This window comes from Camelus dromedarius, chromosome 17 (assembly GCF_036321535.1).
Source record: "Camelus dromedarius isolate mCamDro1 chromosome 17, mCamDro1.pat, whole genome shotgun sequence".
In the NCBI taxonomy this organism is placed as follows: domain Eukaryota; kingdom Metazoa; phylum Chordata; class Mammalia; order Artiodactyla; family Camelidae; genus Camelus; species Camelus dromedarius.
Genome location: NC_087452.1, coordinates 40,894,074 through 40,908,281, shown reverse-complemented (window position 1 = coordinate 40,908,281; position 14,208 = coordinate 40,894,074). Strand labels below are relative to the sequence as shown.

Below are 14,208 nucleotides of genomic sequence, written 5' to 3'. Positions count from 1 at the left end.
TTCATCATGAATAAGATTAAAAACCATTTTCATACAATATAAGCCATTAATTTTCTTTTTCTGTAAGCTGCCTATTTGTGTCCTTTGCTCACTTTTTTCTATTGTTTTGGTATTGCTCATATTAACTTGTAAGTTCTCTTTGTATATGAAGGAAATTGGTCCCTTGTCATGTGTGCTGCAAATATATTTTCCCATGATGGGGCTACCATGAAGAGATGGGGCAAGACAAGTGTAGTACAACTCAGTGGATTCAGAATGCACTGTTTCTAGAAAGGCTGTAGTTCACATCTCCTCTGGCCTTAACTGAGCTGTTACCTACTCATTCACAGCAGCTCAGCAATGAAGATCTAATTGAAGTGCAAGAAAAGGGGTGCATTGAAAAGTTACCATGGAAACAGCTCCTCCCACAGCATTCACCATTCAAAGGCTTCTGCAGGCATTCATGTACAACAAATTATCAAAGGAAGATTACCAGACTCACAACCCTAATTCTGAATGCAGTTTAAAGGTGTTTGGAGGCACAAAGAATACCTGTGGTTTCTATAGGAAGATCACTAGGAAAAGAATTGTCTTGGGTTCCAGCTTCTGCACAGGGTAATTTGTTGAGACATTAGTGGGTATTTTGTTTTTGCTGCAATTTTCCCTCCTCCACCTTCTGCTGATGGTTGCCAGTCTATAGTGCTTGCTGATCTCAAGAACAGTTCATAATGGTGGGCCTAAATCTACCTCTGGCTTTGCCTTTAGTGAAAGTCCAAGCTCACTGAAGAGATTAAGCTAGGAGTCTAGGTGGGAAAGGGTGTCCAGGGGAAAAATGCATTCTCTTTGTAGAGCCAAGAAGTAGTCACTGAATGCAGGAGGAAATGTTCTGCAAGCAGTGAAGACTTGTGACCACTGTTAAAAGCATCCTGGTTGGTGACAGAAACTGGTCAATGGTGGCTGGAAATCTTACGGAGGTGGGGCCCTAGGGACTGGGATTTTCAACTGTAACAAAAAACCCCAGTCACAATGGAGGTACAGAACAGAGGCCTGGCCACTTTCAAAGCTCACTGGATACCTCAGCCCTAACCACTGTGGCCTGAGGACCGTTGTGCCTCCCAGTGTACGACCCATGGGATCTACGAGTGACCTTACGGTGGATCAAGGTAGTCAGGGGAGTCTTACCAATGACTGAGGTTGACTTTCCAATCATTTTGGCCATCGAGAAGCTCAAAATTATAATTAATTTAATTTTAATAATCTAACATGATATATTATCAGAGTCTTGGAGTAAGAATCACACCCACTGTACTTTTTTGGACTAGTATATTAGGAAGCCTCAGTCAGTTCAGCTCCTATACAAAAAAAATCCCACCACAAAAAACAACATTTGCGATGTAGTTTTAATTTTCTTTTTTTGCCTATTTAGTAAATATTTATAAATGCACACAGTTTGTTTTATTTTTATTCTCACAATCAATTATGTGTTTTTTATAGGAGTGAACAGGCTTCCTGAAAAGGCATTTTGATTATGACATTTTATCAGGAGGAAATATGTATTAAGAATTTTAAGGTCTGACTTGTCACACTAGAGTCAGTGAGGTTCAAAATCAGGGATGGCCTGGATGGTTCTCTACTGCCCTCCAGTGGGAAAGCGAGATAGAGGTCAAAACATTTTTGGAATGGAAAAGACTGGTTTGCATTTCTAATGTTGGCATGTAAAAATACAGACAGAAAGAGACAAAAAGAACTAAAGGATATTTATTTCCTAGTGTGTTGAGAAATAAGTTAATGTTGAGTAATGAGTCATTTAGTACCATGCCTTCTACAAGACTGTAATTAAACCTCAGGATTTGCTGACAAGACACAAAATAGCATATAACTTTTGACATAAGCATCTTAAGCATTCTGAGCCTCTATGTTTATATAATACTGCTTCACTTATACATACTTATTTAATTATGCTCTTGTAATCTACCATATAACACCCAATTTCTCTAGGGAAGCACTGTTTTAGGGAATCATCGAAGAATTATATGGAAATTATCCAGCTTTTCAATTTCTCCATGAAATCTGGTTGGTATCATGACAGGCTTGCATGAAAAAGTTTATTTATCACTTCTGCATTACCTACATGAGGCTTAAAATTCTATTCTTTTTAAAATTCACCTTTAAAATACCCAAATCAATGCATTTAAGCCTTAGCAGACAGTAGTAGTTGCAAACCAAGACTCTACATGATTGCATGTTTTTAAATAAATTTTCAAACCATATTAATTCCTCTTAAACAATCAAAACAAAAAACATGAAAACATTCACGTCTCCCACCCAGTGGCGGTCTAGGGTAAGTTTGAGGTATGGTACATACCAGATCACCATCACTTCCACCAGAAAATGGATTGATCACGGAGCCAGAAAACATGTATTTCAGCATGTGGACAATCTGTTAAAAGGCCTTATCACTTCATGAATCTTTTTCTAGGCTGCTGAAAACAAGAAGCAAGAACAAAAGATGAAATTTCAAACTTTAAAAAGTGATACAGGCTACATTACATAAAACTTAGAAGGACATCTACCCTAGGAAATTACAGCACTTTGGCAGTGTTATAATACCTTGGCAATGTTTCCTGAGCAAGGTGATCATTAAAAATGATACCTAAAATATACTGAATATTTCCTACCTACTAAGTACTGTGCTAAGATTATTTTATAAGCACCACATGATTACATACACAGAAAACAAACTTGTGGTTACTAGGAGGGAAAGAGGGGTGGAGAGATAAATTGGGAGTTTGGAATTTGCAGATACTAAATACTATATATAAAATAGATAAACAGCAAGGTCCCACTGAATAGTACAGGGAACTATATTTAATACCTTGTAATAGTCTATAATGAAAAAATATGGAAAAGAATATATATATGGATAACCGAATCACTATACTGTATAGCAGAAATTAAGACATCGTAAACTGACTATACTTCAATAAAAAAATTTTTTAAAACTATATGAAATAGGTTACTGTTGCTATTCCATTTTACACATTAAAAAATTGAAGATGCCAGAAATTAATTAACTTGTTCAAGTAACTCGCAGAGCAAAGGGTCAACCTCCAGAGCAAGATTTAAGAAGTCTGGTTTATTTGGAAGTAGAAGTCTTCCAGAACTCTTACTTACTTTTTAAATTGATTGTATTTTAATTTAATATGTGTGTTGATTTTTTTTCAGGATACTAAAGTTTTCATGTTGTGTAGGACTTTAAACAGACTCAAAATCTGAGAACAATATAGTAGGTGTCAAGGCTTCTTAAATTTGAATAAAGATGCCAATCTTCCTGTGTAGGAAATTGAGAGATTGATGGAGGAATTCTGCCAGAATAAGCCTCCTGACAATTACAGGAGAGAAGACAAAGAATTAAATGGAGACTGAAGAAGCTGATAGAATATCTTTGTAAAGTTGTGAAAGTGCTGTGATGTTTCCTCTTCTGGTGGAGAAGGGAGAGTGATTAGTTATCTGCTGCTGCATAACAAATGAACCCACAATTATCCGGTAACAGTAAACATTTATTATCTTACACAGTTTCTGTAGTGGCAGGAATCTGGGAGCAGTTTAACTGAACAGTGCTGGCTCAGAGCTTCTCATCAAGTGACAGTCAGGATGTCATCTGATTAATCAAGTCAAGGTCACATGCACACACTCTCGCTATAAGAAGGCTAGAAAAACTGAGTAACTGTCTTTTTTCATTTTCTGTAAGCAGTGCTCACCACCACTGAGACACACAGTGGGGAATTCCCCAAACACAGAAAGAGAATGATGGACAGCAGAAAACAAAACCACAAAAACGTCAAACATAAATTCAAACCTCTGGCTGTCCAGCACCAATATAACCACTGCTCTCAATGCTTACACTTCAAAAAAAAAAGTTGCCACTTAAAATACTGCAACTATCATTTACATGGTCAAAGATGCCCTCAATTCTGTCACCCTCCAAGAGAGTCAACTCAGTATTTCAGCAGTTACCACATCTATCACCCATTTCTAAGTCTAGAACCTCTAGCTGACATTTATTCCTCTGCAACTTATGGACTAAATAATGAAGTTCACCAACAATAGTATACCCCACATATAATAGTGAAATAAAGAGTAAAGAAAGAAAATAAAAGTTAAAACATTTAAAAGTATACATGACACACCAAGAAAGGAAAGATGACTGCTTTTGTTTCTTCCCCTGATCATGAGGACTTCACTTCTCTCCATGACTTCTTTTCCACCAGCTGCTCTGTTTTCCCTTTACCTTCAACCAACACCTTCATTTCTAAGGGATCTATTTGATAGGCCTGTTTAAAGCTATATCAACAAACTTATTTCTACTTAATGATCAGGGTTAATTACTCCCACCAAAATCATAACCTTGTTCTTCTCTTCCTCTTGCCTAGTCAGTGACACAAGACATACAAAATGGTGAGATGGCAGTCCCAGCTCCAAATTAATGGAACCATTGTTCAACTTTGTTGGTAGATTTCCTTTTATGGCTAACCTTTAAACCAGCAAAGCCCAGAATCTCAGAGAATAACAGTTGAAAAAAATAAAGTGGGGGGGGTCATTGGGTATAATTTCCCTTTGTTTATAAATCCACTAATTTTACCTATGGAAGTGTAGTACTTTCAAAACATATCCACAGAGTCTTTCACATTTCTCCCATTAAAGAAAAAAAGGAGTCTCCTTAGATATAAGCAGCCTTAGTGACTAAGTCCTAATGAACTGAATGTGGCCTGAAGTGACACCAACAGGACTTCCATTATTAGTTTAGAAAAAGCATTACTACTTAAAAAAAAAAAAAAAAAAAGACATTACAGGTTCCACGTGGATTTCTCTCTTTTGGGATGCCTGCCCTTGGAACCTAGCTACCATGCGGAGGAAGCAAACAGCACAGTGGAAAGGCCATGAGTAGGTGTTCTGGCCTCAGATTCAGCATCAGTCACCAGGCATGTTAAGGAGTGGGCCTTCAGATGATTGCAGGTCCCAACTTTTAGTTACTCCAACTGGCGTCAAGTGGAAAGTGGAGCTGAGATAAACTGTCCCCACTAAGCCCTACATAAATTACAGATTTGTGAGCAAAGTAAATGTTGAAGTTGTCTTAAACAACTAAGTTTTGGGTGGTTATACAGCAACAGATAAAAGGAACAGGAAGAGCACCAAATATTGGACACTAGTTCAAAGCACATACTGTATCCTGTAAGACAGCATCAAAAATGGTTATCTCCCAGAAAGCACCATAACTACATCTTCAATAAGACCAGGTGCTTCTTGGTGATAGACTATTCAATTAGACCAATCAATTCTGTGGGCAATAGCCCATTGCATTGCTTCTTTCAGTAGAGTGAGCTTCTTGGTCAGGAGCAATATAGAGCCAGACACAATGTCAGTGTAAGGAGCATTCAGTAAGTCCCCAGAAGGTGGTGCTGACAGAGCACAGCAAGAAGGGAAAGCAAACCTAAACTTACTCTAAGTGTATCTCAGAGAGGACAAATACGGATTCCACAGTGATCAAGGTGGGCCAATGAAAGCCACTCGCCTCCAAGTGGTTGCCTGAGCCTCCTGGAGCATGAGGTACATCACCAACTCAGGTCTGGTCACTGCTGCGAGCAACCTGAACACTCAGCAGTGGCTTGGTGATCTATGTATAGCTCCAATCTTGTTTTCACCGCCACTTCATTCATGATTCCACTAGCAAGCACTGAGCCTGGAAAAGGAGGCTGAGTTTAATCCACAAAACGGTTCATTTCATCCATGATTCTTAAGATTCATTCTGCAAAGTCCACCACCCTATCCCTTCCCAAGTTCCCCTTGTCACCAGTTCTCCAGTCTTGCTCTTTCCAAGTCCTTGATCAACTGGCCAAAAAATTAACCTTGGACCTTGTAACCCAAGACCTATAATTAGAGTCAGGAAAACTTCCTCAAGCCAAACCTTCATCCAGAAAGGTCTAACTGCCCCAGTATAAGAGATGATTTAGCCGGGGAGGTATAGCTCAGTGGTAGAGCCCATGCCTAGCATGCACAAGGTTCTGGGTTCAGCCCCTAGCACCTCCGGTTAAAAATAAATAATAACCTGGCTGCCTCGCCAACTTCACTCAGTCTATGGAATGCATCACCTCGTGGCCTTTATCTTGCCTTTGGAACAGCCTACACTCTAAGCAGTATGTATCTCTCTAAATAAATCTAACTTTACTAAATAAATAAGTAAATAAACAAACAAACGAACCTAATTACCTCTTTCCCTACTCCCAAAAAATGAAAATGTGAACTTATAAAAAAAAATGCTCAAAAAGAATAATTAAATTTCTTTAAAAAGAGAGAGATGAACTAAACCAGGTATCAGATAAACGACATGGGAGTGAGTCCCAACTCCTTAAGGACCTGGAACTTAGAAAACTGCCTCTGTAAACAATTTTAACTAGTGTGGGGTTTTTTTCTCCTTCCTATAACATCCATTTATTTATGTGGATACTTCGCTCCTCCTGAACATCGGGGCTACCTCCTTTGCAAACCCTTCCATTTCTCCTCCTTCCAGGCCAATTTAAAATTCGCCGCAATTTTAAGTACTTCTGGCAAATTCATGGGGATTCCCTTGGCTGCCTAATAAAGTTTGTCGGGCTGGCGTCCAAGACGCCAGTATCTAACATTATTAATTCTGTCAGCGCTTTTCCTTTGTCCGCTTGGGCCTCAGGAGGAGACGCTAGGAGAACAGCGCAAGCCAGGGTTCAGGCCCAAACAGAAGTGGATTCTGGTTACTCCCTCGGCTCAAAAATCGGCTCTCTCTCCGCCAGCATTATATGCAAGCAACAGTTTTCACGTGTTTTTACCTCACCACAAGGCCTCCGGCCACAGCGACAGACAGCCCTTGGGCCTCACACCACCTGCCCTTGGCCAACGAGGAAGAGGCGGGACATCCGCCCGGTCTGAGCCACTTTCGGAAGTGACGTAGGAGTGTCAACATGCAAGATGGCGGCTCATCACCGGCAGAACACGGCAGGGCGGAGGAAAGTGCAGGTAGCGAAGCCCGGCTCCTCGACCTCCCGGGCGTGGCTGGCAGCCCCAGGCCCACCTCGAGCGAGTAGATGCCTCGGGCAGTGGTCGACCAGGGTAGCGGCTTGGCGCGAGCGGGACGGGGCGCGGCCGGCGGCGAGGGGTGGGGCCGCGGCGTTAACGGCTTGAGGAAGGGGCGGGAGGGCGGCCGACTGGACCTGTTGGGCCCAGTCTTGCGACCCTCGGGCTCGCGGTTGGGAGCCCGGCGTTGCAGTTTGCCCGCTTTCTCGTAGACTTGGGTTTGCGGGGTCGGGCTGGGCTCGTTCCCCTCCCACCTACCTCCCCCTTCCCTTGCTGTCTCCAAAGCGCTCGGCACTAGCCTCGTCGGAGCGGAGGCCTCCAGGCGCTTTCTCGCTTGGCGCGGCGTGGGTGGGCCAGTGCGGGGGCGTGGTGGGGCGACTGAGCCCTGTGGGGTTCCTGCGGTGTGTTCTGCACGTGGAAGCCCCGGCCTTCTTTTATGCTGGAGCTTGCTCGCGGGTGAGGTGGAAACGACGTGGGAGTGTGCTGGTGCTAGTGGGGGAATTGTTATTTTCATTCTCTTGGAATTTAATTTCGTCTTCACCGTTTTTCCATCTTCAGTGTGCATCCTTGAATCTTTTTGTTTCTCTAATGTATTATCCATAGGTAAAGAGTTATCATAACCCTTATGGGTGTGCTTTATGCCTTCGTGAATCCATTTTTGTTTTGGATACATTTAGGAGTTATTGCTGCCTATTATTTTCAGCGATACAGGGAGAAAAACCCTATTACAGGTGTTTATTTGCATGTATATTGTATGTCGTGGTGATAGTATGGTGCACTTATTCATTAAACATTTACTGAGTACTTAGTTTAGGCTCTAAAATGTGCAAAGAATTGAGAGTGTAGGAATCAGTAACACCCAGGCTTTCTTTATAAAACACAGCATTGTATGTAGTTTTACACGTTGAAATCAGTGAGTGTTTACTAGGTAGTCAAGACAAGGAATTCCTCCATTGAGGTAAAACCCAGGACTTGGCTGTGGGTTATAAAGTCTTCTGGCCAGTTCATTTTTTTTTTAATTGATCTCATTGATCAGTACAGTGTACTAAGCACTCACTAGATGTTTGTTGAATTGAGTGACATGAATAAAAATCTAAAATAGCTTACTCTGTTAGGTGACTTTAAGTGCATCAGTGAGGAGATTAAGTAATCCCAGCATCCAAGTCAGGTGGTGAAAATGTCTGTTCCTGACTAAAATGTAACTCAAAATCATAACTTAATTGTATTCTAGACGCTAGAGTGGTAGGTAGTAAGAAGAGTTAGTCTTAGTTTTTTTGCCTTTAGACTTAAAAGGCAGTTTAAAAGTACAGGATGGGGAAAATGTAAATTAGCTGCAGCATGTGTGGAAAAACTGAGTATTTTAATAAGCTGAATGTGAGCCATTGTATGCAGAATGAGGGTGATGACAATTTCACTCTTCACTGATCAGAGTGAAAAACTAGAGTTTGGGGATCAGTACTGAGCACCTTGTTCTTAATAGGTGTAGCAATTAGATTGGTGAAGTGACTTGAAGCTATTTCTTAGGAAGAGCATTCAGAAGAACTGTCTTAAGACCAGCCTGCTGAAGGGAAGATTTATTGAGTCTTGTTAGCTGGTTTCAGAATTGATCTCTAAGGAATAGAACTAATATGGGAAGCCATAGAGATTGATTTTACCTCAACATGAGGGAGAACTTTCGTTATGGCAGTGTTTTTTAAACTTGCAGTGCAACCCCCCCCCAAACAATACAAAAGTATAAATGATAATTGTCCTTAACTCTTCAGAGAAAACTATCGTGGACAGTGATATATAATCCTGGACCAGAGTTTTTTGTTCTGAGCACTTTTGGCATTTTGGGCCAGACTATTCTTGATGGTGGGAGGGCTGTTGTTTTGCATCATCTTACCTTCCCACTAGACGTTGGCACCTTCCCAGTTGTGACAACCAGAATTGACTAGACATTTTCAAATGTCCCCTGGAGGGCAGAGTTGTCACTGGTTGAAAACTAATGTTCTGTACCTCTTTGTGTACCAGGCTTATTTGATTTTTTTATTCTGAATAGAGTCATGGTATTCAGTTTCACGTCTTGCTGTTTGTCAAAATTTTAAATACACGTTCTTGACCCAGCAATTCCTTATCTAAAAAAATTGTTTTACAAAAGTACATATGCATTTATCTTTCTCTCGTTATACATGGGTGTTTATTATAGGAATGTTCTTCATCAGAAGTCAAGTGGTAGATAAGTTAGGTACGTTTATATAATAGATTAATTTGCAGTTAGAAAGATAAGCTAGATCTATATTATTAAAAAGGAAAGATACCCAGAAGTCAAAATAGGAAATTAACATAGCATAGTCCCATTTCCACAAAGGAAGTAATGCCTTTTCAAAGTCTGGAAGGATATCAATAGTGATTATTTCTGGGTTATTAGATTGTGTGATTATAGGTAAGGCAGGAAAGAGGGTATCTTTTACTTTAAACTACATAAACCTTTTTTTTTTAACTTTTTACAATATTCTTCACGCTTATAAATAAATCCATTTTGGAAAAAATATATGTGGCTACACAGATATATATTTTGCTGTTTGGCTCTCTGTGTCTTGTACCAAGAGGCAGTAGCCCTGAGCTCTATTATCAAATAGTAGGCTAGAAAGAACCCTTGAGACTTATAATATTGATAAATAACCAGTGGAGAAGGGTCCAAACATACTACTTATCAATTATAGACATAATGAAGAATGAGCACATGTCCTTCCGTCTTCAACTTCTAAGGAGGCTGGAGGTGAGTATAAGGAGGTGGGGTGGATTTGTGTTTGTCAGAAACATGATCAGACAATTGTGTGAATTTAGGTATATAATGCAGCTTTTCTCCTGGTAATCAAGATATCAGAGAAAGTCTTTTCATTCCCTGGCAATCCCTTTAGCGTTATGGTTTTCCAACAATCTGGGTCTGTTAGTCAACTCCTGTGTCTCCATCTTTGACTCAACTGTGGCCTCTTTCCTTTCTTGCTTCAGAACTGTTGGGATGGAGTTGGACCAAAGTCACTAGTATTCCTGGTTTGGGAGTAGTAACCATGCCCTACTACTCGGTGTTAGTTCAAGAATAGAAATACTTAGTCTTTCATAACTGGAGGATTCTTTTGGTTGGAAATGACCACAAATCCACCATAACCAGGTTCACATAATAAAGATATGTATTGGCTCTTGTGAATGATAACTCAAGAGGTGGTGCTAGTTTCATGCAAATCTTGAACCAGCAGACTCACTATGACTCTCTACCCTAAGAAGTGATATAAAGTCATCTTTACCATTGGGCTGCCTACAAGTTGTCTACTTCTATTTCCAGACTCTTAGATCTATGGCAGAACTAATCTATGGTAGAACTAATCTATGGTGAAAAAAGTCGGTTCTAGATTGTCAAGGGGTAGGGTATAGAGATTGGGAAGAGGATGAGAGAACTTTCTAAGGTTCTTGATGTTTTGTATCTCTAGGTAGGGTTTTGTATTACACGGGTGTATTTGTCAGAATTATCTATGTATATTAAATTTTTTACATTTCACTGTATGTAAATTTTACCTTTAAGAAAGGCATAAATAAATAATGAACTCTGGTCAATGATATACATGCTGAAGTACTTAAGGGGAAATGTTATTTATGATGTGCAACTTACTTTGAAAGCCATCAAAAAATAACATGGATCAAATGGATGGATGGGTATGCAATAAGCAAGTATAGAAAATGTTCGTTGTAGAATATACGTGGTGAGTACATGGATGTTTGCTGTGTAATTCTTTCAACTTTTGTATATGCTCTAAATTTTTCATAATAAAACATTGGGGGAAAATAACCTTTAGAGGTCAAAAAATGATTAGATACTGATAGGCAGCAGAGGCTGGGGAAGAGAATTTTTAGCTGTTGCCAGAGAAGGCCTTATTGAGAGGCTGACTTTTGAGTCAGGACCTGAAGAAAATGAGGAAACAAGATCGCCATCTGGGAGAAGAGCATTCCAGTGAGAATATCAAATGCAAAAGTGCTGAGGTGGGAATGTATCTGCCTGTTTGTGGAACAATGAAGATGCCTTTGTGGCTTCCATGAGTGAGTGATGGGAAGAGGAGTAGGAGATGAAATCAGAGAGGTCACTGCAGGCCAGATCATGTAGAGTCCCGTAGGCCCTAGTACGGGCTTTGGCTTTTACTCTTGAGTGAGATGAGAAGCCGCTGGTGAATTTTGAGCAGAAAAAATGTTTTTTTTTTAGGATCACCTGACTGCAGGTGAGCAAGGGCAGAGCAAAGAGACCAGTAGCTATGTAAGAAATCCAGATGCTATATGATAGTGGCCCCACCCAGGGTGGTGACAAGTGGTTGAGTTCTGGATGACAAGACTTGCTGACAGGTTGTGGGATGAGAGAAGTTGAAGTAAGAATGGCATTAAGGTTTTGGGCCTGAGCTACTGGAAGAATGGAGTTGCTATTAACTCCATCAGCAAGGAAGACTGCAGGAAAAGCTTATTGGGAGAGGACTATCAGGAGCTCAGTTTGGGATGTGCCGTGATTAAGATGTCTGTTAGACACCCATGTGGGGACGAGTTAATGAGTTAATGCACACCTCCGGAAAGCCTGTGGAAATAACCCAGAGTGTCCCCTTTGTGAGGCTGAAATGTTTTTAAGTCTCCCTTCTTTTCTTAAAAATATTGTGATTTTGGACTCATTCCATAATAGATCCACATTTGTTTTCATACAAAAAATTGTTTAGTTACTATGGTGGGCAGAATGCCCCCCCATACCAAAATGCCCATGCCCTAATCCCTGGAATTTGTGAATATGTTATGGTTATATGATTAAAAAAAAGATTTTGCAGGTGTAATTAAGGTTACAGACCTTAAAATAGGGGGATTATCCTGGATTATCCCAGTGGGCCCAGTTTAATCACATGAGCCCTTAAGAGCAGTGAACTTTCTCACTGGAGACAGAAATCAGAGAGATATGAGGCATGAGAGGGACCGTCTGTTGCAAGAGAGAGCACATAGAAAGCATGAGAGGGATTGCAGGCAGCCTCTGGGAGCAAGGATCGAGCCCTAGCTGACAGCCAGCAAGGAAACAGGGCCCTCAAACCTACAACTACAACTACAGGGAGCTGAATTCAACCACTAAGCTGGATGAGCTTGAAAGCAGGCTGTCCCAGTGTAACCTAACTGGATATTTGCTGCTGGGGGACTGCCCTGTTATTTTTCTCCCTGTCAGAATCCCTTTAATTGTCTCTTCCAAGTACATGCTTCATGCTGAAGGTCTGGCTTCCCATGCTTTGCAGATTCCCTATAGTACCTTCTCCTTCTTCCTTTTAAAAAAAATTTTTTTAAAGCAAATCAAAACAGGTATATCTTCATCTCCTCTGGCTTTGCCTGTACTCTTAACTTTGCCTAAATGAAGTTTTTCCAGAACTTTGTTCACTCATCTATTGGTTCTGTCTCCAGCACCTTCGACTTTTCTTTTTCTTTTACTTCCATATCTTCTGCCTGCAAAACTCGCCTGTATCTTGAGAAGAAGGAAAAAAACTTGCTGTCACTCCTAGTTATGTTCTTTCCCCCACTATAATAAAAGCTCCAGGAGGGCCTCTGTGCTCACTATTGTATCCTCAGCATTTAGAATAGAGCCTGGCAACTGGGGATGCTTAATCAGTATTTGTTGAAAGGCTTGAATCCTATTTTTCTTCTGTCTACAACCAAATTTTTGTTTCTTTAACAAGTTGTTAATGTAGTTATGTCTTGGAATATACCATTGTATGTAGTTCATTCTCTAATAATCATGTAGAATGGATGTACTGTAATTGATCTAGCCATTTCCTTATTGAAGATACTGTTATTTTGTCCATCATACTAAAATTTACTTTAAAAATTAATAGAATTATGAAATAGTAAAGGAAAAGGAAAATAAGTTTTACAAAAGTAAGCAAAAGGACAGAGATAGATAATACAGAATGAGTAAAAGATGAAGAATCAGTTTGAAAGTTCCAACACATGACTGATAAGAGTTAAGAAGGAGCAAAGAAAACAGTTATTAATGAATTGATACAAGAAGATTTCCCTCAGCTGCAAGTTTCTAGATTGAAAGACCTTTCAAAATGCATAGCAAAATTAATGATAAAATGACCAAAAATGATAATGATAAAGAACTCCCGCCCCCCCAAAAAAACTCACCAAGTAAAAAGAAGATCCTAAAATCTTGGGGAAGGGTGTGTAGGTGATGGTGCAGGAGAAAATAAAAATGGGATCACCTTATAGATGAATGAAACAGAATGGCACTGAATTCAGTGGCGGCACTGATGCTAGAGGAAGTTTGAGTAAAGCCTTCAAAAGCTGAGCTTTTTCTATTTTGTTTTTTGTTTTTGGAGGGGAGATGATTAGGTTTATTTATTTTTAATAGAGATACTGGGGATTGAACCAGGACCTCGCTCATGCTAGGCATGCACTTTACCAGTGAGCTATACCCTCCCCCCAAAAGCTAAGTTTTTTCTGCATGGACTTCTTTATTCTGCCAAGTCAAGTGTAAAGGTAAAGACCTTTTCAGACATGCAAGGGCTAACTCCCCTCCATGTACCTTCTTCAGGTTAGTTTCTTAAGGTCCTGGGAATGTACTGCTGCCAAACTGAGAAGTGAACAAAGAATGGAGACACTGGAATTCAGGAAACAATGGCTCTACCCTAGTAAAGCAGTAAAGGGACACACGAGAGGTGACAACTGTGCTAACAGACTGAGAGGGCAGCAAGCCCAGATTGGAGTGAGAACATGAAGGATTCTGAAGGGGAAGCCTTCTGGGAAAAGGAGGGTAGAAATGAGTTCTTGCTGGACTGTCTAATATGGTCCAGCAATTAAAGAAAATTGAAGTTAAAGTAAAGGAAATCATTGAAGAAAAGAAGGAACTCTAGGGAAAACAAAGGGCTCTCTGAGGAGGAAAATGTGTTCGTAATATAGTACTTGGCTAGACAGTAGACAGCAGTTACAGTCAGTGTAGCATTGATTATTTATTTAACCAAAATAGTGATAGATCTATCTATATTAGAAGAGAGAGGGGAAGTTATTGAGGGAAGTGTCAGAGAGACATCCTAATCTAGTATAGCTTGAGCAGATAGGCAGTGTCTAAATGGATAAACC

The 14,208-nt window shown here is 40.2% G+C and overlaps 2 protein-coding genes across 3 annotated transcripts in view; one reads left to right on the top strand and one right to left on the bottom strand.

The window, feature by feature from the left end:
- Positions 1-6,921, bottom strand: part of SCN11A (sodium voltage-gated channel alpha subunit 11) — a 123,660-nt gene extending 116,739 nt beyond the window's left edge. The window contains exons 1-3 of the mRNA XM_064496730.1: positions 6,840-6,921; positions 5,481-5,719; positions 2,345-2,462 (exon numbers count right to left, since the gene is read on the bottom strand). The gene's annotated coding sequence lies outside the window, so the exon portion shown is untranslated. The remainder of the gene's footprint in view (positions 1-2,344; positions 2,463-5,480; positions 5,720-6,839) is intronic.
- Positions 6,922-6,960: 39 nt separating this feature from the next.
- WDR48 (WD repeat domain 48) overlaps positions 6,961-14,208 on the top strand; it is a 38,331-nt gene continuing 31,083 nt past the window's right edge. For both annotated transcript variants that reach the window (XM_010974811.3, XM_031469997.2), the window contains exon 1: positions 6,961-7,026. In XM_010974811.3, the coding sequence (XP_010973113.1) occupies positions 6,979-7,026 (48 nt within the window). In that variant the 5' untranslated portion in view covers positions 6,961-6,978. The remainder of the gene's footprint in view (positions 7,027-14,208) is intronic.